The sequence below is a fragment of the Chrysemys picta genome, chromosome 18, assembly GCF_011386835.1.
Source record: "Chrysemys picta bellii isolate R12L10 chromosome 18, ASM1138683v2, whole genome shotgun sequence".
NCBI classification, from domain to species: Eukaryota; Metazoa; Chordata; order Testudines; family Emydidae; genus Chrysemys; species Chrysemys picta.
In genome coordinates, this window is record NC_088808.1 from 16,903,323 (window position 1) to 16,928,289 (window position 24,967).

General features: G+C 41.0%; 1 protein-coding gene across 18 annotated transcripts in view; it reads right to left on the minus strand.

The window, feature by feature from the left end:
• TSC1 (TSC complex subunit 1) overlaps positions 1 to 24,967 on the minus strand; it is a 54,264-nt gene that overhangs the window by 19,407 nt on the left and 9,890 nt on the right. The window contains exons 3-17 of one of the 18 annotated variants that reach the window (XM_065571940.1): positions 23,615 to 23,873; positions 20,057 to 20,301; positions 12,065 to 12,257; positions 11,050 to 11,153; positions 10,105 to 10,257; positions 8,549 to 8,693; positions 7,163 to 7,317; positions 6,725 to 6,798; positions 4,926 to 5,104; positions 4,236 to 4,351; positions 3,821 to 3,944; positions 3,148 to 3,260; positions 2,756 to 2,828; positions 1,207 to 1,308; positions 851 to 940 (exon numbers count right to left, since the gene is read on the minus strand). In XM_065571940.1, the coding sequence (XP_065428012.1) occupies positions 851 to 940; positions 1,207 to 1,308; positions 2,756 to 2,828; positions 3,148 to 3,260; positions 3,821 to 3,944; positions 4,236 to 4,351; positions 4,926 to 5,104; positions 6,725 to 6,798; positions 7,163 to 7,317; positions 8,549 to 8,693; positions 10,105 to 10,257; positions 11,050 to 11,153; positions 12,065 to 12,170 (1,534 nt within the window). In that variant the 5' untranslated portion in view covers positions 12,171 to 12,257; positions 20,057 to 20,301; positions 23,615 to 23,873. Of the gene's footprint in view, positions 1 to 850; positions 941 to 1,206; positions 1,309 to 2,755; positions 2,829 to 3,147; positions 3,264 to 3,820; positions 3,945 to 4,235; positions 4,352 to 4,925; positions 5,105 to 6,724; positions 6,799 to 7,162; positions 7,318 to 8,548; positions 8,694 to 10,104; positions 10,258 to 11,049; positions 11,154 to 12,064; positions 12,258 to 20,056; positions 21,181 to 23,614; positions 23,874 to 24,967 lie in introns of all 18 variants that reach the window. The other 17 variants (XM_065571936.1, XM_065571937.1, XM_042854300.2 and 14 more) reach the window with 17 other exon arrangements.

The window sequence follows — 24,967 nt, forward strand, 5'->3', positions numbered from 1 at the left end:
CAATTTTTTTTTTTTGAAATAATGGCTATCCCTGTTTATGGATCTAAAAAATACAGATATTATGCTGTTTTACAGAATATCAGAAAACTAACAGAACAGGGATGGAAAAAATGCAAGTTAACCCGTAGATATTAAAAACTATATAAATTTTTGGAATAAAATCTTATAGTATCTCTTTTCACTCTCCTTTAAGTGCCTGATCTAAAATCCATTGAAGTCAGTGGAGTCACTCCATTGACTTCAACAGACTTTGGCTCAGGCCCCAAATAAAGTCACTAGAAGAAAATCTAGAATAGTGCCATCTATCCTGGCATGCTAATTAAGGAACATTATAAAGTTTTATTTCAAAATTATCTTGATCAGAAAATTTTATAAAGGGACTATGTAATCATCATGTATTTCAGGGGTGGGTGCGCAGAAGTAATTCATTCTTTCCAAATGTAAATGGTAACGTCCTAAAATTAAGATCGTTTGATCCCTGATATTAAAATAAATACATTTTCCACTTGGCTGTAAATGTTTTTTTTTTTTTTTAAACCAATGCAGAAAAGAGTCAACTAGGGACTTATTGGTTGTCTCAAAGTCAGAAATTCTTCCCAGATTAAAAAGAGGAAATACAGCCTTAACACTAGTCACGTAAAGAAGGGTTTACTATTATTTATGTATTTCATTTACTCCTGAAATAATCTGATTTTTACATTGATACATATGTAAATGATAAGGATCACTAACAGGATTCTTGCATAAAAGGAGTAGATTTCAAAAATAGAACAATGTTTAAATGGACCAGGAAGACAAAGCCAATAGGGAGGGTTACAACAATTAAGCAGGGCAGTGTGGTTCAGTATACCTTGACAGCAAAAATTTCTTTCAGGAATTAAGGATATTTCATTCTCATCCAAAATATGTGCAGAGTTGCTGTACATCCAACATGAAGTCTCTTCATTTATGTGGGAAGAGTTGATAAGAAGCAAGGTGAAATTAACTAACTATACATTTATGCCACTTTTGGAACACTTATCAGGAAGAAGCTGGTATTCCCGATAGGTTTCCTGAATCCACACATTTTCTTCTGTCTGCAGTAATTAGTAAAACTCATTTATGTCTGGCTTGATAAAATTAAAACGTCTGAATCAAACTCAGTACCATACTAGCTCGAGGTCTAAATGCATATAAAACCTACATAAGGATACCAAGAGACATTACCTTCTTCTCTGTCCTTCTCAACACTATCTTCATCAGAGGCCAGGCAACCTAAAAATTCTGGAAGATCACTTAAATTTACAGAACTTTTACTGCCAGGCACTTCTGAAGAAAAAAAAAAAAAAAAAAGTAATTGTACAGATGCTATATGTCATCATAAGATTTAACAATACGATATCTTCCACTTCTGCTGAAATAGTCTTCAAACAACATTCTCCATCCCTCTAGATCCTCCCCAAAACAGGAGCGTACCCCATTTCTGCTCCACCCGCAAATCAAAGAGTCCTGAAGTGTTAGGTCACTGGTCCCTCCAGAGACAGCCAATGTGATTTTGAAATGACAAGAAGTGCTACTGCAGAGTGAGATGAGGTAGTCTCCTCCACAGAAGAGAAGTATGTTGTCTGCAGTTCTCCTACCCATGAAAAGGAAGGACAAAGCTTAAGTCTCAAATATGTTTGCACTGCTAGATTTCCAGGCCAGCTCTAAACTCCCTTAAAACACTGATCTTGCTCCAACGAACAGTACTTACCTACAAAAAAAGTTTAACTGAATGAATGCAGTACAAACTAAACCATATGTGACTGAGGAACAGATCAAAAGTCTGAGACAGACGACAGAGATGCACATACTAAGCAATGCAGGGATAGAAACCTTAGCTTCACAGCCCAGTCACAAGTTGGGAATCCAATGGAAAGTCTAGCACAAAAGCCAAATACCAAAAAGTTCAGATACCAGCGTTGCAGGACAACTCCATTGTGGAAAGCCAGTTTTAAATTCCAGTATCTTCTCCACCCTGAAGACATTTCTACAGCAGTTCTTTAGTACCTTAAATGTGGTACCATCAAAGTCCTTTCCCACCCCTTCCAGAGATGTGTGGGTGGGGGAATAGAGGAAATGCAAGTATAAATTCCATTTCCAAGAAGATACGTTTTTTTCTCAAACATTCTCTACAGATTTTACTACTCCACGTGGAACTAGAAAGGGTTCTCTCAAATGCAGTGATATAGTAACACTGCAGGAGTATGAAAAAATACCAAGTTCTGCTTCCAGAAGCATTTGAGGGGAAAGAGTCTATCCTGAACTGCTGACACAGTGAAAGAACACGCATGGGCAGCCTTATAGATGCATAACACTGCAAGTCATTTTGAAGTTGAGGAATCTAAACATAAGAGAGCTTCCAAAGATCATCCTCAAAGCTTGAGTTTCTCCTTTTTAATCTTTTGCAACCTTCACTTAATTCTGTGTTCCAAACATTAAATATTTAAATTGTGGAACACTGGGGTGGGGTTAAGGGGCAGCTAAGAAGGCAGTCCATGCAAAGCATTTCTGGAAGTGAATAGTTAACAGGAAACAAATCAAAAGTTTTTATCGTGTGACGTTAAGCTGAATGGTAGCATTAGAGTGGGATTCTGGAACCACTATGGAATGGATGGGGAAAAAATGGAGAAAGGGCAGGGGAGAAGTCATTTGTAACTGGAAACATTTATCCACAAATGAGATCACTGCTTTGGGGTAAGACTATTGAGAGCTGGGAGAAGAGGATGTAGTTTACCCAATGCTTTCTCGCTGTTTATGACATTTTGCTGTCGGGACAGCGAAGGCCTCCCGGGATCCGGTTTGTCCTCCTGGAAGAAAATAAGGATTCTTTGCAACAGACATCTATCACAAAGCAGCCTCTAGTACATGTTCAGCGAGAGGGAATTTTTCCAGACAGATGACTTAAGTGGTACATCAATAAAGGACTTCGGAGATAGGCTAACCCAAATATAAATTGCCTGAAATTACAGGCAATTTGTTAGTTTGTGTTAAGGCCCAAACTATACTTTTCATAATTAAATACTTTTGATTTACACACAGACAACCACGACTGAAAAACAGGTTCTCATGAAAAGTTAACCCAGAGACTGAAGCCAGTTTTGCCTGGCAGTTACATTTTGCCTTTACCTTCTTCGGAGGTGTGGCAGCAGCTGAAGGGAGTGAAACATGCACAAAGTCATCTGAAATGCAGGGTGGAGGAGGGGAGGTGGCTGGTGTTCCTAGAGGGGTTCCTTTTCCACCTGCTCAAAAGGCAAAGAAAAGTTTAATCACCATTAAAACTCCATATCCTTCTTAATCTGAGTTAATTTCACATTCATAAAGTTCAAGTGATACACACTTCAAATGATCTGCCATTCAAACCTCACAATTTTCAGTTTCATATGGGACATCCAGTTTTCAAACTTCAGTACTTAACTCGGGGTACCCAGTTCTCTGTATCAGTGTTCATATTAGAACTTAGCTGTGTAAAATGAGTACTTGGATGTCTAAATGCTGATTTGGAGAACTCAAATGCAGAATTGGCTGTTCCCATTTAAGATGCCCATTCAAAAAATTGTATGCTCCATTCAAGTGTGGAGTAATGATATAGTTAAAGACGTCAAAACTTACGAACAGCAAACTACGTAAGAGAATTTTTAGGGGAAAAGCAGTTTAAAGGTGAATCTAAGTGTATTTGGAACTTCTTTAAAGAGCCTGTATGCAAACCTAAGTATCTACACAGATATTTTTTAACAAAGTATCACTTCTAGACCAAGTTAAAAAACCCATTAAAATGCTAACTCTGAAATGCAGTACATACCAGGTGTGCTAAAATATTTGCTATAAGGCTGTGATGAAGTTTGTGAGGACTCAGACGAGACAATTCCTGGAGAGGTTGGTGGAGTGGTCATACCACAAATTGCAGAGGGGCTCCAGATGGTAACCTGTGTCACAATATAAGCAAATCAATTAGGAATATCTAATAAAAACCTATATGAAATACAAACATCTGGCCCATGCCCAATGTCAAAACCAAAAAGGTATCAATGAGGATTACATTTAATTCTTTACTATACTAGGTACAGAAGTTATACTAGGAAGCTGCAATGATTGCTCAACTGAAAGCAAATGCACCTATTTCTAAAATATTCAAATCCAATGAGAAGCCAATTTAAGGAGTGAAGAATGAACATCTTTGTAATAGCATGCTGGTGTGCCATGGTTAGATGCGTTACCTGCTGTGGCTCAGTTGACAGCCGCGTAGACTGTGGGCTCAGAATCTGAGGTAGCTGCCCTTGCATTTGTGATAGGGTTAGCCTAGGAGTGGAATAAGGGGTAGAAGTGGAAGTTCCTGGAGTTTAAAAAAAAGGAACATTCATGTTAGTTTATCAAATCTGATTTAGGTCTTGATGGTCCTTCTTGCAGATATTTAACAGTTTTTATTTAAAAAAAAAATCAAATCCACTCATCTGTTCCTATACACAATCTGGCTATTGGAGAGCAGATTTATCCTTTTCCATCCATGCAAAATATATAACAACAATTTTAACTGGCTAATGATTTGGGGTGTCTCAGTATTTGAGTGTGCAACCTTAAAGAGGCCTTATTCTCAGAAAGTGCTGAACACTTGACCAGCTAATCACTACTGTCAATTCTGAGTAAATGACAGACCAGGCAACAGGAATGGTATTAGCTCATCATTCAAGGAAAAAAAAAATAGTCACAGCTTTGTGACATTGCTAGAGAACAGTAATATCAGGACTTCATATGCGTGTACAGAATAGGGGAAAAAACAACTTTTCTTTTTGCAAAAGTAGCCTTATAGAACTGGACTCCAAGAAGGGTACATTAGTAAGAACTGTGATTTTTTTGTAACATAGCTGGTCTGCTTCCAGTGGATATTAAAAGTGCCAATTAGCTCTTACCGTAGCTGCTGTGTGTGTCAATATAAGGACTGGCATTGGGGTCAATTTGACGAGGCTGCAAGCATATGCTGACTGACTGTGACACAGAGTAATAGCTGTCTTCATATGAGGCTTCTTTTGGGTCCAGGGAGATTTTGGCACATTCTATCACAACATCATGAGTTTCTAGTCTTTTCCACCTGTAGACAGTTTTTGGAGCCAAAAGAGTAAGTTAGTCTTAAATAAGCTAATTATGATTATAAATCAAGGTTCCTGGACATATTAGGGACTGATTTGTCGGATGGCTCATTTGTGTTCCTGCCAGCTTTGCACAATCCCAGCTGAAACACGATGAGGCACCATACAATTGAGTACCTTGCAATGTTTTAGACAGTTTACAAAGAAATTGCAACTAGATGACTCATAAAAGGTGACTCCAATTTGGAAACATAGCAGCTTTGAAACAGATCTATTTGAACCCAGCAGGGTCTTCTGTGGAGCACTCTGGAAAGGAGGAGCAGCATACGAAGTCTTGAATGGTCCTGAGCTTCAACACATGGAGAGATCAGATCAGCTACCCTCAGATGTTGGGAGTCCAAATTTAGACAAACCAGCAGTGCAGAATCTGAAACTATTTTACAAGTTGCTATCTGGTATGCCAATTAAGGAGTTTTACTTGTTTTAAGTTTTGGGCATAAATATTCTAATTTCTTTCTTTCACTCTGTACACCTCTTCTCTGTATAACTGAGTAACTAAACTCAGCAGTCAAATCAGAACAGGCCAAGACCTCAGAGGATGGAAGTTCGTTGCATGTTAAAGTATAGTAAGAAAAAACGGGAAGCTATCCATTTAGAAGCTGCTTTGCTTTTGGCCAGAAGATAAAATTTCAAGCAAGACAGTTTATGCAAGATACTAACCCAAAGGGCTTTAACTGACAATTCTGTGCCAATCTAACTCTTTAGAGATGCTGCCCCCCCACCCAAACACAGCTGGGAGAAGCCTGCAAAATTGATCATTGTGATAGTCAATGGGTTCCCATTTAGTAGTGTTTTCCTAGTGGCTCTGAAAGCAGGGGAAGAGCACTATTATGCAGGAACAAGAGTCAATTTCTCCTCTTCAGTTGCTGGGCCTGTGGAGACAAGAGAAAAGCAGCAAGTGGTGCTGCTGCAGGCAAATGGGCCTATTTCTAAAAAAGCTAGTACAGCTGTGGCCACATAAAAACACACCTGTTAAAAGAATTGATCTGTTAACCGAATCAAATTTTCTAGGCACCAAATCAGATACACTGAAGCCATTTTAAATACTTAAATCCTATCAAGCACTTTCAATGAATCAAAGGAAAAAAACCACAATCTTAAAACTTGACCCAGTAAAACAGACATGAGTAACTTATGTCAAATCAAAACGCTCATAGTGAGACTGCAGATTCCTCTTTATTTTGTTAAGGAAAAAGAGCAAATTAGTTGTAGATAGCATTGTTACATCACAGAAGTACTAACTGGTTTCTACCATAACTAAAATATCTTCCTTGGGTATTGTAATTATCCACCCACCAGATACAAAATGAAGTTCAACCCCCAAACAAACCACTGGAAAATGACCTATTCCAACAATTTGTGTGTCCCCACCCCCAACTGTAACCTTGGATGCAGAAACCTTACGTTTTATCTGGGGTACCTTAGAGTATTGATTGCAGAGTATCACTGGCATAGGACTTTTCTGTTGACAGGCACAAATTTCTGTTGTGAGCCTCCTGAAAAAGACCATCTAAAGACTGCTCATTCACAGCCTTTCCTAATAGAGGAGTGAATTTATATACCTTCGTGGGTCCAGTTCATGGTCCTTGGATCCAGTCACTAATTCTGGATGAATTCGTACATGTTCCATCATTGGCTGGAAAAGTGGGGACAAAATAGATAAATATGTATTTAGTGCATCTGGAAAAGCTTTGCACCATATTAAACTCCAAAAAATGGAACACCAACAAGTAGTTCCAATAGGCCAGGGCTAAAAGTTTAGAGGACAGTTACACAAGTGTGACAGCTAGATTAATTGTTCAGACTTGCTTGTATTTAGAAAGCTGTTCTTGCTTCCACTAAGGTTCCATTCTGCCAGTAATCTGTCATGATCCTGTTTCACTGCACAGTATTCAATCCAATTATATCAATGCAGTAGCGCTGTTTGGCAGATAACTACAATCTTGCAGCTATAAACTACACATTTTTCTTAACTGATATGAACATAAGCTATATTTTACCTTGACCACCTCTTCAAAAGTCTCCAAGTTTTCCTTCATACTGTAGTGAGAGCGTAGAAAGGAGACAAAGTTGCAAGGATACATTCCATAAAGGCGGTGAAAGAGAGCATAAACACTGGCATGGAGATGGACGAGATAGATCTCTGCCACATGACCTGAGGAAAATAGTTGGAGCCTTTTTACACGATTGAATTGGAGGAGAGAAAGAAGAGAAATTCTGCTGATGAGCTCAAAGAAAATTGAGTGTCAGAAGTTAAGAGATAGTGCTTTAAGAATGCCTGTAATGATTCAAGACAAATGAAAGTTTGGAAGTACCAAAGCTTAGCAATGCTTAAGACCATCAGCTGTGTGAAAGGAGAGGCCGCACTTGCACGTCACAAGTGTCAATCAGCTCTGAACTAAACAGTAAAATCAGGTATGGAGTATTCATTCAGGCTCTCTTTTATCCTGTGTTTGTACAGTACCTAAGGTCCTCAACTAGGGAGCCTAGGTGCTACAGCAATACACATCATAAATAATCCTTAAAACAAATCCTTACTATTCAGATTGGCTCCTTTGCAGAAGAGTTAATTTTTCAACAATTGTAGTTTGCATGACTGACTGAACACTAAGCAAATCAATAAGGACACCCCTTTCAGCTCAAAGTCAAATAAAAATCTGATAACCACAGGGGAAAAAAATATCACAACTTTGAATTGTGTAACTACTGGCTTGTCTTTCCGGCCTGTAGGAGCAGCTATGATATGAGTCAATGCCAAAATGGCCTTCTAAATCACACCTCTATATACTCAACTATGGCGTTTGTTCACAGGGTCACACAGACAGAAGACATACAACTTCTAGAGTTGTGCCCCAAAATGGCTTATGGATTGTCAGAATGGACTAAGACCAATCAATGTTAAAATGAAAAGTCGAATACTACCAGTACTTTAGTGATTACTGGTTCAGAAGCATTGTCAGAAATTCCTGCATCCATAGCTAACACTCATAACTGAGAACCTTCAAACTGGCACCTGGTTCAAGCTAGTTGTTTTCTCCCTCACCTTTCCATCTACTAGACCTAACTGTCCAGCCATATCCTTAGAGCGCTAAGAGTTGCATTCCTGCCATGTAGGGGCAGCAGCAGGACTGTTGAACTTAAAGCATCACAGAATCCCTCATTTCAGAGTGTTGTACCAATAAGCGCCATGGTACAAGAGCAAAACCCAGACATTAACTGTCAAAGAAAAGGAATAGCTTTTGCGTTTAGTATCTAATTTTCCCCATTTAACTAACCCCAAGAGTCAGAACTGCAGCCCACCACTAGTCTCCCAAGATAGAGTGCTCGCCAGCAGTCAGAGAAATGGTGCTACTGAATCATACTTGCAACAAAGTCACATCTCTCACCTGGATTCTTCAAGCACCAGGATGAGAGACGGCCAAATATACCAAAGAAATCATGAAGGTACATTTTGCCAGACTGTGGAATCATTGGCAGCATGGTTATTAACACTAGGACACCAGTGGTGAGTACTACTACATCTGTGTCAGTCTGCAATGAAGAAAAGTCATATTAGTCAGAATTCAAATGGAGAAGTGTCATTTTTTCATGACGCAGCACTAGTACACAATGGACATCACATATTTACACTCTGACAAGGCTCCTTACTTTAAGGATGCCTAATCTAAACCTACCAAACTTTGGCTCACTATCACACCTGCCCCTTTAATCTTGCAGATCCCCAAGAGAAAGTCAGGGATTCCAGCTACTATCCTGTCTTCCAACGACTGACCTGCTGCCTAAGAATTTGTTGACTTCCTTCAAAGGCAGTCTTTATACCTGTTCCTTATCTGAATGGAGAGAACCACTACCGATATACCTACCTCTGCCTGTTTAGAACTAAACATGCTCTGACTCCAGAGCCCAAGAGATTTGAAATTTGATATGGGAACCCCACATAGCTGGCAGACGACTAAAACTAGGCCCCAGCTGTCCTCATGTTAACATCTCTTAAATGCGTACAAGCCTCTGTGTGTGCAGCCACACAAGTTAAATAGTAAATCTGTTATAGTAACAAGGCCAAATACATGATAAAAATGAAACCATTTGGACCAGAGTATAATAATCTGTATCTTGAGTTTAAAGCTTCAGTATTAAAACTTGAGGTTAGCTACAATCAGTTTGTCAGATTGCTGAAATACACATCAAAAAACTGAGCACTGCTGAAACAAAATACTGATGTTAGCTGAAGGTACTGTTGCATGGTAAATCTAAGGTAACTGAAGAGGTCCCAAACTGTAAATTCTGTCTGCCTGATGCCTCCAATTTAAAAGAAAAAAAAAAAAAAAGCTTTATGAATAGTGACTCTACTAATGCTAATCTGCTATTATAACTAATTATGCAAATTTCTGTACCTTGTATTCATGTATCTTTGCAAACTTCAATCTATTCTCATAACACTCACGTGAGATACACACAGGGTATATAATTACTAATTTATCAGATGGGGAAACAAAAGTACAGGACAGTTAAGTGACTTGCTCACGTTCTCTCAGCAAGTTAGTGGCACAGGAAGGAAAAGAAACTAGGAGTATTGACTTGCAGTCTTCCTGCTAATCACAAAACACTGTTTTCTCCCTATATTAACTTTAGTGTCTTAATGTTTTACATGTTTTCATAAAGCTAAGGATACAAAGTTGTACAATTTAGGGAAATTCAGTGCTTATAAAACAAGAAACAGTCAGACCTAGGGTTGTCAGGGATCCACAGAACATCTACTATGTGGGAAGTGACAGTGTAAGCTTCCTCCACCAGTGTGCTTCAATGGAAATGGAGTACGTACTCACTATTTTGTCAAAATTTTCCTTTCCCCTAACCAATTTATGCAAATGGCACCCAGATATTACAGCAAGGACCCCTTATAACACATACAATAAATACTCAGTGTTGACATAGTTCTTACCTTAAGACACTTAAGTAAAGAAAGCAGGAGAGGTGCTTGAGAAAGTTTATGTTTCCAAGATGGCTGTCGTCTTATCACATGACCCAGCAGTGAGAGAGTATGTAAACGGGTAGCAGCTTTGCCCATATATTCATTAATTTTGTCCAGTAGGTGCTGAAACCGAATTTGGGGGAGGGGGCAGAGGAGTAGAAAATGAAATGAAATGTTACAGAATATTTACAGGTACCTGATGAACAGGAAAGGACACCAATCTGTATGTTTGATAAGTTGCTCTTCTCAGTTATAGGAATTAAATGTGTTTTACAAGTGTCTAGGGAGCCAGATTGAATACAACCCTGTGAGTACAACACAGGGATACAGATTAAGTCTCTCTGTGGTGATACTGACAACAAAATGTTGTTCAAAACAGAATTTGTCATTGTGCTTGGAAACACATTCTGCTCCAAAGTATTCAGCCATTGCAGAAAAAACAGCTGTTAGTTTTGCCAAGTGTTCATTTAAAAAATTCCCAAGTGCCTGCAGAATCCCTGTATATTCTTGTGCAGCTGCGCTTCCCCCTCCCTTCAATGGGTAACAAATCTAGTAACAGTAATAAGCAGCTGCTGCCGCGAGCTGTAAAGCAATTACATTACAAGTAAAAGATATTAAATATCTGTATGAAAGATCTTCTATGAGCTTTGTAATTTCATCTCTTGTGATCAAGGTGTAAAGTTGATTGCAGTCATGAACCCAGTTTAAGTAATCCATGAAACAAAATGAAGTTTTGTGTTTGAGATTTTTTTTTTTTTAAACTAACCTACTCTTACTACACAGATAAAACACATCAATTGATTCTACATCAAGGGAAAAGAAGAATTTTAACTGGCCTTCTATTTAGAAGCTTCTCTAATACTAGAGTAACATCTGCCATGCTCCATGTTCTCCAAAAACTGTAAGTTATTTTACCTTGTCATGAGGCTCTTGCAGTGTGGACAGGATCTGCAATGCCTGCTGAGAATGGTTTTCCAAGTAGTAATCTACTAGCATATTCACAAGCACCGGTCCACGGTCTATCAGTTTGTTGTCAGCAACAAAAAGGAATAGGACAGGTTATAATGAACAAAAATTTTCTATTGTAAAAGATTAAAATAATTGCAGAATTGAACAACATTCTTACAAGTGCCTCTAGGAAGTTACCCAGGTTTTTAAAAATGAGACCTCCCAATTACATTCTCCCATCCCCAAGTGTCTTTCTGATTGTCTAGCTTGGTGAGAGAGAGGAAGCAGACCTTTCTAAAAACTGACAACAGGATTTCCTAAAGTGTCCCAAACTAAATGATTAGATGTGTGACACTGACTAAACTTTCGTAGAGAGTCTACATCCAGCGTTCCACGCTGCTGGGTGGAGTCTGGCAATCAGTTCGATTCCCTCCTCCGTTCTCCACATGAAGCAAGTTTAGGGGCAAGGGGAGTAATGATGCTGTTCCACACTAAAATGGGTCCACTAATAGCCTTAGGAATGCTCTTGGTGGTAGCAGAAAGCATTCCTAAAGCAAAATGAAGAATGGCATTTCACAAGAGGAAGTCATTGTCTGAAATGAGTAAAGTGGATGAAACACTTTCACTTTTTGGACATACTTGGTAGGAAGGGAGCGTGATATCTACTTACAACCAGGGTGTGCATATTTACTTTAGTACACCACAAAACCCTAGTAACCTTATAAAAGGGTCAAGAAGACAGTCGCAAGGAACCAGGAGTTACAGTTTATCAGACCTTCCAAGAAGTGTCTCTTTTAACCAGAGGAACATAAGGAGCATTAATCCTTGATGCAATCACTGCCTCTGACATAGAGGGTTTCTTCAAAGTAAGTCACATTTGCAGGAGCTAATGAGTAGATTTGATAGGGAACGTCCAACTTTTTGCTTATTTCTATACAAAGCTTCTTCCAACCCTCCAGTTTAACATCTAAGAGGCACATACCAGAGTTGAGGTTATCTTTGAAGACAGCTGTTATATCTTCCTGGACAAGCAGAACTGAAGAATCCAACATAGAGAAGAGCTCACCAATATTTGCTTGCTGGGCCATTCTGTTTACTACTATAGGCTTATGCACGTGTTATGTGAATGTGCAAGTTAAAACTTCTTCAGGTTCCTCATTGGTGCCCCTACCAGACTGGAAAGACAGAGCAGAGTACAGATAACAGAACATATCTCCCTCATTCTCTCTCATCTCAAAGACCTCATCACTGCTCTACTGGTAGCTGCAATATTACCCTTTTTGACAGTTAAATGCCAAAAAAGTTTGTTAGTGCAGAGTTAAGGCTGACCAGTGATAGCTTGTACCCTTCCAGAACATGGAGTTCAGCAGAACTCAAACTTCTGAAAATCAGGAAATACAGAGTTAAAGTAAATGCTCAGGCAACCTTAACTCTGCCCCACTAGAGCTGGCAACAGCCAATGGGAATTATATGCAGGCACTCCACCTCTAGTCACAGTGTTAAGTATAGCTGTATTGAATGGTGGAGGAATATACTGGAGCAGTTTGGGAGAGCTGTGATTGAGGAGATCTGGGCCTGAGTCCCCTATGTATATTATCAAAGGAAAGAGGTGCATATGTACCATGAAGCTTCAGTCTACATTATTTCAAATACAGAATTGTGTCGGTTGTATCAGTGGCAGGGCACTGGGGTCTCTTTGCCATGGTTACCGCTAGTAGTGAAGTGGGATACGAGATCAGTCTGTGGATTTAATGATGGGTACAGGAAAGGATAAATTTAGGGGGGTGTCCTGAATTCAAGAGTGCAGGAATTATAAAAGGGTATGAAATCGTTGTTAAATATTTTAAGTGTGATATTGTGTTGGGAGAAGAGGCTCAGTGTTTGAGCACAGGGCAAGGGCAGATTGTCTTTTCACTGTAACGTGGACTGAATGAGAATGTGTGTATCATGGGTGTATTGCTGCATCGCTGAAAGACGGCAAAGTTAAAGTTGCATTGGAATTTACCATGACTCTATATTTCCTGGTTTTCACAAGTCTGAGTTTTGCTGAATTTAATTTTCTCAAAGGGCACAAGCTACCCCCAGGCAACATTAACTTTGCATTAATGACATTTTTTGCCATTTAGTTTCCAAGATTTTAAACAGAAAGAAAAACATTTGTTGGTAGGCGATAGTGGTCATTTAGACAGTTATAGTTCTCACACGGTTTGCAGATGATATGCTGCTGTAACTATGGAATAATCAAAAGACCCTTGGCTGGGCTACACTGGGAACTTACATCACCATAGGTACGTCCCTCATAGGTGTGAAAAATACAAACCACTGAGAGACGTAACTATGCCAATCTAACCCCAGGTATAGAATTCTACTGTCAACCTAGCGCCATCTTCTGTTGACTTAGCTATCACCACTTGTGGAGGTGGATTAACTATACCGATGGAAGACTCCGCCCATCAGCATAGGTAGTGTCAACACTGAAGTGTTACAGCAGCGCAGCTGCACCACTGTAGTGGTTTAAGCGTAAACATATCCCTAGCTTTTATATACTGTATTTCACCAGAAAATCTCAACTTTACAACATTATCCTCATTTTACAGATGGGAAACTGAGGCACGGAGGGGTAAAATGACTTGCCCAAGGTCATCCAGCAGGCCAATAGCAGAGCTAGGAATAGTCCCAGTCAAGCGGTCTTTCCATGAAGCCGCATAGCTGCTATGTGATTTTTCAGTGCTCCTCTCTCATCCTGTATATTTTGTGATAGTGGAATGGGGATAATGATCATGCTTTGAAATATATCCAGTGTATAGTTGCTAACAGAGCTGGTGAGAGAAATCTCATCCATGGTCTATGCCCCAAAACCTTGACAGTTTTATTACATGGTTGTTACAGTAACTTTAAGTACTGAGAGAAGATGTCTCTCTCTTTCCTTCTCCACACCCTGGTCCATTATTCCCCCACAACACGTAGCCCCCCGCCAACATTTCCAGCTCCCCCTCCCTTTCCCATCCTATTAAGCCATTAGTTGACACTGTAGAAGCCATTAATACATACGAAAAATCGTTCCTTGCTCTCTCCTGCTGTATGCTGCTGCATACATGTATCACAGACAGCATCTTACTGAAGGGCGGCAAACTGCCTTGTATATGTAGACAAGCTGCACAGAGCTGGGCCCCTCACTCCCATTACCAGCTGGGACTTCTGCTTCAGCCAGTCTTCCCCTCCCAGGCCGCAAATTCACCTAATCTGCCCTTCCTCCAAACCTAGCACCTCCCCCACACATTCTGATCAGCTCCCTCTGACCCCACATGGATGATGTGCATCTTAACTATTTATTTTCTGGTGTTTTCAGATGTTTAAACATGTATTACCTTCAGTCCCCACACCTCATATGGAGGGGCAAGGTGAGGGGCTCAGACCCCTGCAGGGGGGTAGAGGTTCCCTACATCCTAAAGTACACATACCGAAGAGGAAAATTCAGGGCTGACCGTCCCCCCTCCCTCCCAAATTCCTCTGCTACTCCTCATTCTCCAACCTATTCCTAATCCCTACTTCTTCCCCCTTAACATGAGCCCTCCCCAACCCCTCTTCTCTCCCCAACCTCTCATTTCCATTTATTCTTCTCCCCATAATACCCCTATCCCTCACTTCAGGCCTAAATCCTCTCTCCTACGACCACCTACTCTTTTACCCCTCCCCTTTCAGTGAGCATTCACACGTGTAATTTATTTTCTATTCAACTTTCTAGGGAAAGACTGAGACGGGGGTCCAGTCTGTAAGAAGAAATATCTGGAACTCTGAGCTACACAAACTCTGCATCCTGCCTAACTCAACATTTAAGGCAAGAAATTACATTTTGTAACCCATTTCTTTAGTGAATCAAGTTTAGTTTGCATGTTTTGTTTTATTTGCTTAGTAATCTGCTTTGTTCTGTTTACTATCCCTGTATCACTTTAAAAATCCACCTTTTATAGTTAATAAATTTGTTTGGTTTATTATTAAACCCCATTTGTGCAATTTCTAACGGGTGGGGGGGGGGGAGAAGTTGTGCAGATCTTCCTCCACATTGAGGGAGGTGGAATTTATGAGCTCATTGTATACATTTCCCTACAGCGCAAGACAGTATTATTTGGGGTTTATTCTCCAAAAGGGGTGTACACGTGAGTGCTGGGTGAATCCTCTCACACAGCACTGACTTCAGTCTGTGTCTGCAGCGGGGTGTGGCCCTGCCTGTGTGCGTGTGCTAGAGAAGGCTTAAGAGTCGGGCTCAGCAAGACAGGTTAAAGGGGGCCCATGCTGGCAGAACAGGTGGGCTCAGTGGTGTATCAGCACATCAAGTGGCACCTTGAAAGGGGGCAATCTGTCAAACTCAGATTTCTGCCCAGGGTGGGTTTCAAACTTAGGCCATGTCCACACATACAGTACTACAGGTGCATCACTGCAGTGTGTCTGGTGAAGACGCTTTACGCCAATGGGGGAGAGCTCTCCCATTGGCATTAAAAAAAACAAGCCTGTGAACGACAAACTGTCAGCAGGGAGAAGCTCTCCTGCCAACATTGCACTGTGCACACTAGCGCTTATGTAGGTGTAACTTATGTCGCTCAGAGGGTGGAATAGTCATACCCCTGAGTGACGTAAGTTTTGCCAACATAGGTAGTAGCATAGACAGAGCTATTAATTGGCCCATTCATCTCAACAAGATGTTCTCAGCTGAGAGTACCTAATGGAAATGAATACAGCCTGAAACAATAACTCAGACTGAGAGCTGCTGCATTCACATCAGTGAGCGTTCCCTTTCTACCTTCCCCACTGCTGGCAAGTTCCAGATGTGTGCCAAGCATACCCACTCTCAGTTCCTCACCCCAGCAGCGTGTTCTTGGTGCATGCTCTGAGCATGTCTGTTCTAAGCTCCCCAACCAGAGATAGAGGGCTTCCCCAGATACTGGCTCACAAGGGGGATATGGAGAGGAGCTCAGACACTCCCACCAAGGGAAGCCCCACCCAGAACCTGGCTCATATGAAGGGGAGCAGGGATAGGGTCAGCCCCCTCATAGATGGATAGGGGTCCCCAGATCCTGGCATACGCATGGGGAGGGGGGCAGAGAGAAGGCTCAGACAACCCCAGAGGGCATGGGCCTCTAGCCCCTAGCTCACATAAGGTGTAGGGAGTGGGGCTCAGACCCCCCCCAAAGAAAAGCAAGTCCTCCCAAAGAATCTGGCTCACGGGGGGGGGGGGGAGATGGGGAGTCATAGCTCATATATGGGCACGGGTCCCCCAGATCCCAGCTCACATATGGGGCAAGGAGCAGAGCAGGGACCCCCGCAGATCTCAGATCGGGGCTCAGGAGCCTGCAGAACCTGGCTCACATGAAGCGGGGAACAGACTGCCATAGATGGGCAGCCCCACCCCCCCAAGCATGGCACAGACAAGGGGCAGGAAGCAGGGGCTCAGACATTCCCCTATAGGCAAGCCTCCTCCAAAACCTGGCTCATATGGGAGGGGGTCAAATACCATGCGATCTGTAGATGGACTGCAGACCAGAGGACAGCGCGCGCACACACATGCACTCTCTCCTGGGGGAATTCTGCACCACTGTGCACATGCAGAATTTATGTCCCCCGCAGTTTTCTTTGCTTCCCCACAGAAAAATGACTTTGACAGGGAAGCCACGGGAAACCACATGAGCAGTCATGCGATCCTCCCCAGCAATACGTTTCGGGTGTCCAAGGCAGCCGGCAGAGAGATAAATCGCTGTGGGGTGGGACTGGGAAAAGACTCAGCTGGTGGCTCCTATCCGGTGCCGGGCTCAGTTGCTAGTTCCAACTGGGTGGGGGAGGACAGGACTTCCTCTTTCCCAGCACAGCACACACACCCATAGCCCTCTGCCAAGCTCTATCCTCCCCACACCCAGACCCCCTTTCCCCCCTGAGCCCTAACCACCTTCACCTGGACCCCCCTGCAGAGTCCCATTACCACTGCACCCAGAATCCCCCCAACAAGCCCCTGTGCATCTAGCTCCCCCCCCATTGAACCCTCTCAACCCACATCTAGATTCCCCCCCCCTCTCTAAGCTCCTCCACACTTGGATCCTGCCTTGCTGAGCCTGCCTGCTCATACCTGGCACAGAAAGGCAGGGCCCTGGGGTGTTTCTGGGGCAGGTCGTCCTTGCACTGTGTCAGGATTGGTTGCGGCCTCGCTGCTGAGTCTGGGTCCTGGGGGGGCAAAGGGGAGCTGCACAATGATCTCGCACTTCTGTGCAGCCAGTGGCCTGTGCTCCCCAATGCCATGCTGGAGCCTCCACATTTATTTGACAAATAAAAGTTGTAGAATTTTTAGGCACAGAATGCCCTCAGGAGTAACACAGAGCAGGGGAATATGGGGCTGACGTGCCCCTGCCCCTATTCTCTCCCAGCTCTCCGGGCACTCGCTCCCTTGTCCCCCTTCCCACTCTCCTCTCTCCCCCTTCACCTACTCTTCCACCCAATCACGCTCCCCTCCCAGTAAGCATTTGCTTGCATCGTTTTCTTGTTTTAAAATAGTTTCAGCACTTTCTGAATATTCTGCTGTAGTCAGATTACATTTCTCCAAAATACCCCCCAAAGCCCCCCGAGAGAGGCAGACTGGAGCAGCATACCTACTTTTCTGCCCTGGCTTGGATTTGACCCCTCAGTGCCTTGGATGGTGCTCAGACTCAATGAACTTAAAACATCCTCAGAGCCCCCAGCCCCTGTGACACAGGTTAGTTTTCCAGATAGATTACAGTGAGCATGTACATCTGTTTGTGTGCCTGATAACTGGAGAAGCAAACTCCTTTTGAAAAAAGATTTTAATTGGATGTTCCCCAAACGGCTGATGGGTGCCATGCATTCTATTAGGATAACCTTTGAGGTCACAGTGCAATGAGCTGAGCCCTGGTTTGAGCTCTATCAGTGAGCAAAGATAGGTTGCCAGAACCTGTCAATTTCAACCAAAACTTCTTTTTCCCTAGGTGCTGTATTTCTGGAACCCTTTTGTCAAATGCCCCCAAATTTGGATCACTAAAATAACCCAAGCCCTCAAGAGGCATGCCAACTTTCAAGTCAATCCATGTAACCATGTAGATTTCAGAGCACTTAGAATTGAGCTTTAAACAGAAAAAATTGGTCTTAATCTTAACTATAGCAGAGCTCTCACTCTGCTGTAATGTTAAATGGAAGAGGCTATTAGGGATATTTTACCTATGAGGGATGCATATGCATGGGAGAAAGTTTATAACCTTCCCTTCACTCTCAATAAAACCAATAAATTATATGCAACCTTGAACATTAGATGCTGTTTTGTTGAGAATACGTCGGCTGAGACACCTGGATTATGCCCGTCTCAGAGTGTTATGAATCTTCAGCGTAGATCTGGTCAGCCAGTTATGACGACAAGAGAAAGCAGTTGTGAACGAAGTGGCAATAGCTCCCTGAAAGCACCAATGCTCCTTCTTCCATGGTGGCCCCTAATGCAGCCAGGCTTCAGAACAGTTCACACATACTAGGCTACACTCAGGAAGTAGCCTACATGCTCAAGATCTCTTTCCTACTCCTATATTTTCAGGTCAGCTGCAATCCAGCCTCATTCCAGAGAGTTACTTACAGCCCTTCCTCAGTCTTCCAGCTGCTCATAGCCCTTTAGTGAATGAGAGCAACTCTGAGTGGAAAGGTTGGTGTGGGAAGGGGTAGAGAAAGGAAAATGAGAGGGGGAAAAGGTAATAAAGTATAGATGAAGGTAACTGTGCTAGAGTATGACCCAAGAAACATGGTGGTATCTGTCAATTCACTGTAAGGGGACCCCAATAAAAGTAGTATGGAGTTGGATTAGAACCTGGAAAGGGATGATCTGCAGCCTAATTGCATTAGGTTTCCTGTGACTAAACTAGCAATTTGTAGTTTCTGTGGGGTAGGGAGAAATATTTACCATATTAGCAAAAAATGGTATACCAGGTCAGCTGCTGACAAGAATTTTGATAATTTTGCTGAGATAGGCAGAATCTTGTTCACATATAGATGCCTAAATATGGAGTGGCACATTTGTATTAATATACAGAGGGCAAAACTAAACTGCATTCAGATCAGTTTTTATGACAGTAATGTTTTACTACATTAACCTTTCAGATTCCTATTTTTAATACATGGATGCATAAGCCACTGCTGAGTTCATAACTAGTAGCCAAAATTCCATAATTTACTGTTCTATTCTTTATTTTACCCAAAGGAAATCTAAACCAATATCAACCTCCCCAGATAATGCCAGCAAACTGACAAGTTTAGGCAGTTATTCTACATCCATATTAAAACATGTAAATTCTTACTAAATGGGACAGGGTGATTTTATTTACCCAAAAGGTATACAAAAATGTTAGACTAGCAGAAACCAGCACAGTGACATTTCTGACTACTTGCTTGGTTTCATGAAACAAGATAAATGAATTACAGGGAGGATAATTTTATCACCTATATAGGTAAAATTCTGAAAAATATGGCAAGTCACATTCTTTAGTAGTCTACAGCCTGCCCACTTAACTGTACTTGTTCCCTTTAAAAAATTAACAGTACATCACAAACAGGAAGTGAAATGAGCAAAAATAAACTTGAATAGATTAGGAGTCAAAGCACAGATTTACACATATACCGCCCTGCTCCGAGTGCACAATAAATAGTGCTGGGATCCTGGTTTATTACCCAACTAGCAGAAATCACAATCTCATGAATACACCAAGAATGGCAGACTGTGTTAGGATTTTCCTAAAGCAAAAGAGTCATCTTGTGTTTGGAACCCTCAAAGTCATCGTTCATATTTAGCTAGACAATAGCAGGCTAAGCATTTAGCATAATGGGAAAGGAAAAAGTGAACACAAGAAAACAAACCAGTCACTTGAGAAATAGTTAAATCTCAGTTCCTAACATCATAAGGTGAAACATTTAATTCTAACATGAGTCAAACTGAAAGTACCTTGTTCTGTTATCTTGAAGTCAAGAGCCAAATCAACAGCAACGAGAAGACCACAGCCTATTATGGGTCAAGCAGAATGGGATGCTGTAGTTTATCTGTTAGACTGTTTAGCTGTAGAATCAGTCAGTGTCAACTTTATCAGGACTTTAATACCCAGGATTAAGAAACTGGGTGGGATACAGTGTTCAGATTCACACCCACAGTTAGCCTTTTCACATGTATTGAGATGTTTTTCTAAACAAGGACTGAAATAGAGACGATTCAGTCAAAGCAGGAAAGATAAACTACTTCAGTTTAATATAGAGGGCAAGCCTGTGAGTTAGAAAAATGCTGTATTACATTTTGAATCTTTCATACAGAAGCACGCCATGCAAAATATACAAGGCCATACGCTCTACATCCTACTTGCAACTGCAGTGCTTCATAACACTTTGGGGGGGGGACGGGGGACAAAACAAAAAAACCCACACCCTCTGCCTTCTAGCGTAAGGTATTCTTAAAGAAAATCTGTAGAAGGTCCCTTTAATCTCACTTGTGAATCAAGCAACATGCTAAATCAGCAGCAGTACGTAAACTTTAAAGTTACAAGTCTCCCCTCTTTTTCTACATTGAAGGACTAAACTCTTGAAGTTTTCATTTCAGTTATTCAAGCTTCTGGGCAATCTCCTTTCTGGTCCTTCAAGGAAAAATATGGTATAAAGCCATTTAAAACATTTACTAGATCACCAAATCTCAGATCAGTCCTTGCTGAATAAGCAACTATTACCAATTAAAATCTCTTTCTGTGATAGAAAGACAAGCCTTTATCAGGTAACCACAGAGAGCCTAGTTTTATGCTTACTACAATAATCTCTATTCTGAAAATACGGAAATCTAGGCTGAATAGTTGAAACCAGTTACCTTGGCTGTAGCCAAGTAAACTGGACACTTGCCATCATTGTCTGGTTCTGATGTCAGCTTTACACTGCAGTGCTGACAGCTTGACATTTTGAATGCAAACATCACAACTTTCTAATTCCAAGTGAGAACCAGTGTTAACAAGTCTCACTTTAGAAGTTCTATAATCTACTTTTACACCCAAATTAGAAAGGCAACTACTGTACTGATTTTACAGCATGAACAATCTAGAAAATAAATCCCAGTAGATAAGAGTTAGAACTGTGCTAAACAAGGAATATATCACATACCATATCATTAATATAAAATAAAGCAAACATGGAAATCACCTGGTTAATCTGGAGCAGAGAAATAAGACTATTTAAATTGTACTTTTTTCCAAGAATCACTATTAAAGCGTTAAAATGGATTAGCTTGATTATTTTAGAACAAGGGCTAGTTGCCCAATAAAGACAAGGTTAACTCAAATCAGAAAGGGTCAGCCTTTGCAGATGCAAAGATAATTTGCTGAAACACTCCATGAGCTTTAGCTAGTGTAGATAAGAGGGGCAGCTCTAAGTAAATGATGGTTAATCCCCTCCCTCTATAGCACATTAAGGACAACAATATCAGAGGAGGCAAAGGACTTCTCCTGTTTAAGCTGAAGTGATCTAAAAAAGTATCTTCATACTACCACTCGGATATGGCTCTCCCCCGAGGTACTGAACTGTATTAGAGAGCATGTCATTTAAAGAGCCTGAAGCTCAGTACACAGATCAGGAGTGAAAGGTTCCTTAAAGAATGTAAAGTCTGAAGAAAATGTTTGCTTAGTAACATTACATTCTTAGAAAGCTTAATTTCTTCTTATTTAGAAGAAAACTTATTTAGTACAATTTCTAATTTGAGAAGAGTTGTGCTAGTAGCACACGAAAGGAATAACCAAATGATTTTTAAAAATGCATAACAGCTAGTCAACGGAAAAGTAGAGACAAATGCAATTTAGTGAAGAGGCAGCTCGGCAAATAACTAAGAAGGGCAATGTCTTATTGATCTAACCTAGGTATGCACAGAAAACTCTCATTCACATTGGAGTGTTTGTCCATTAAAAAAAAAAAAAAAAAAAAAAAAAGACAGGATGAGGCTTAATTTGACTCTAGAGCAGTGGTTCCCAAACTTCAACAACCTGTGAACCCCTTTCACTAGAAAGTCAAGTCTCGCGAATCCCCTCCTAAAAATGAATATTTCCAGGGATTTTCTCCTTTATTGAGTATAAATTATAAAAACAGTGATCTGGGAAATATAAAATTGGTTTTTATGACATGCATATTATACACTATTATTATTTATCATTATAGCATTTTTATTACATTATGAAAATGGCACCACTCTTCCAAGATCTCACTTTCGTAGCTTGTATCATTTTGAATAAGCCTGTTATAAGACAAGGCTCCTATGTTTCATCAAGGAGTATCAGATGTGAAAGATCATGAAGGTATTTAAGAAGCCAACTCAAAGAGTTCCTCCTACACAAGCATTCAGGTCTTGAGCAGTCCAGGCAAACAATGCACATTACAACAAAGCTTAAACTTGTTCTTCATAATTTTAAAAAATACTAGCTGCCTATTTAATTTTAAAAACAGCAAAAAAATATCCACCTCCCTTTCCATTTCTTATAAGGAGTTTTGAAGTTTAAATCACCTCAGTGTGATAGCTATGCTTGCTTTGATCTGCTTAGCTCTTGGAAGTCCAGGGGCTCCGGGCTGCTGGCCCCGTGCTGCCTAGGGTCCCTAGCAACAGCTCTGTCCGCCATTATGGAATTTTTCCCCCCAGAACCTCCAGTAACATTTCATGAACCCCCAGGGGGTCACGAACCCCAGTTGGGGAACCACTGCACTAGAGTCTACCTGCCGTGTGTGTCTGTTATAACAGGTGTCAACTATTTAAATCTTCTGCACATAGGCAGGATAGCAAACATCTCAAATTGTAAAGAAACAGGGTCGCATCCAGAGTTATCAATTGTGACAAATACAACTTGATAAAAGTTTGGTAAACAGCTCCCAATAAAAGCCTTCTATGTGCATTTTTTATTAGTCTCTAACATTGTATAAAGAAAACTAACTTTCCAATCTCTTTCAAGTAAATAACTTGTCTGACAGTGAGCTCCTCTAATCACCTATTATTCTAATATTCTTAACTCAAATATGTTCAATGAAAAACAAAAAGATACAACCATTACCTTGCAGCAAGGGTAGGCAAACTTCATTTAAAAAAAAATGCTTTAATGAAATACTGTGAGTGAAACTCAATGCACAAATCAGAAAATCCTAAATTATGGTTCCCACAGTAACCAGAACCTCCCTGGCCTGCCTGTATTTGTATTAAGTTGGGCTGTGACTTACTATGTGCAATGAAGCCAAGTAGCAGCAGCTGTATTAACCACAACTGAATTTCCTGACAACAGCTGCTATGTGACCACGTTGCATGTTTTAAAACACAAATTTAACAGCATACAGTAATACTAAGTACAGGATAGCAGAATTCTGGTCACTGTGGGAACCATAGCCTTGAATTTCCTGATTTGTGCATTTAAAGTTTCACTCATCGTATTGCATTAAAAGAGATTCTGAAAATTAAGTGCATTTGCTTTTGTAAAAAAGAGTGCGTCTGAAAACTGGGGCTTACACTGCAAGTATCACAAGTGTATACGAACTGGAACAAGGAGACCAAAGTCATCTTCATTTTGATTCAAATCCTCCAACATTCATCGGGAAAATGACTGTATCTTAAACATTTAATCCGGTCTCATTCCCAAATACAAAGGTAATGAGAGAGTGCATGGGTCTACAGCAACAGGATGAAGTCCAAACTGCTGCTGTTGCATCTTTCTTCACTCTTTGCTCCCAGCATTGGGAACAAGCAATACAGTGTTATGCCTGCTCTTCTGAAAAGAAAAATATTAATGCCAATTTCAAGACATGAACACAATCCACCATATAGTATAGTAATACAGTAAAGCCTACAACCCCCATTATGGTAGGTGCTGCTATATAGACATTGTAAAAATTGGTCAGGAACCAGCAAAACCAAACTCTCCAAGCTCCAGAAAGACAGTCACACAGGCTTAAACTTTCATATTTGAAAAGTCCTAGATTCATGGAAACTGAATGATTCCAATACATTACTTCACCACCACACAAACTTTTTAAAGTTTAAAAAAAGATTTTCTCGGCCTAAAGGCATGTTATTTAACAAGTCATGTTCTGTTCTGCAATGTGTAATTCAGTTTCTGATCCAGTCTCCCGCTTTCTAGTTTGGCATCACTCAACAGCAACCTCTGACTGCATAAGGAGAAGCTAACAGGCTCTCTACATCCTTTGCCAGAAGTAAGGCAAAAAACAATGGACTTTGAAAGGTGTTTGGAAAGGGCATGGGGGGAAATGGATTGACACTCGGAGCTTCAACAGGAATTCCGAGAACCCCTCAGGGTGGAAAGAGAAGGGCTTAAGCCAACAATTTCTGCAGATTGCAGGCTTTCATTTTTAAAAAGTTAAATTCCTAGCTCTTATGTTTGCAAATAAGACCAGCTGTAGTGCCATCTTCCCAAACCTGCTGGGATGGCTCCGGTGTCTACTGTTGTTCATAGCTTTACCAAGAAACAGTACGAAGATAACAAAACTCTGGACAGTTTCAGTGCCAATATTCAGAATGCTGTGAGCAGCAATCCAGAATTAAATCACTTTCACACTCCTAACGCTGCTTGGGAAAGCTATGAACAGAGACAGGCACTGGAGTTATTCAAGAAGGAATGAAAAAACAAAGGTTGAGAAACAGTGGTGACACCCCTGCTTTCACAGCAGCCAGGAACTCAGCAATAGGAAGACAAGACAGAAAACTCCTCCCTTCTAGCAGCTAGGGAAGGGCTTCAGGTAAGATGCTTACTAGCCGCAACCTGATGCAAATAATGGAGTTTCCCTCCTTCCAGCAGTGTCCAGGGACAGCACACTTACCAGCAGCTGATGTGGTAGAAGGGCCTTG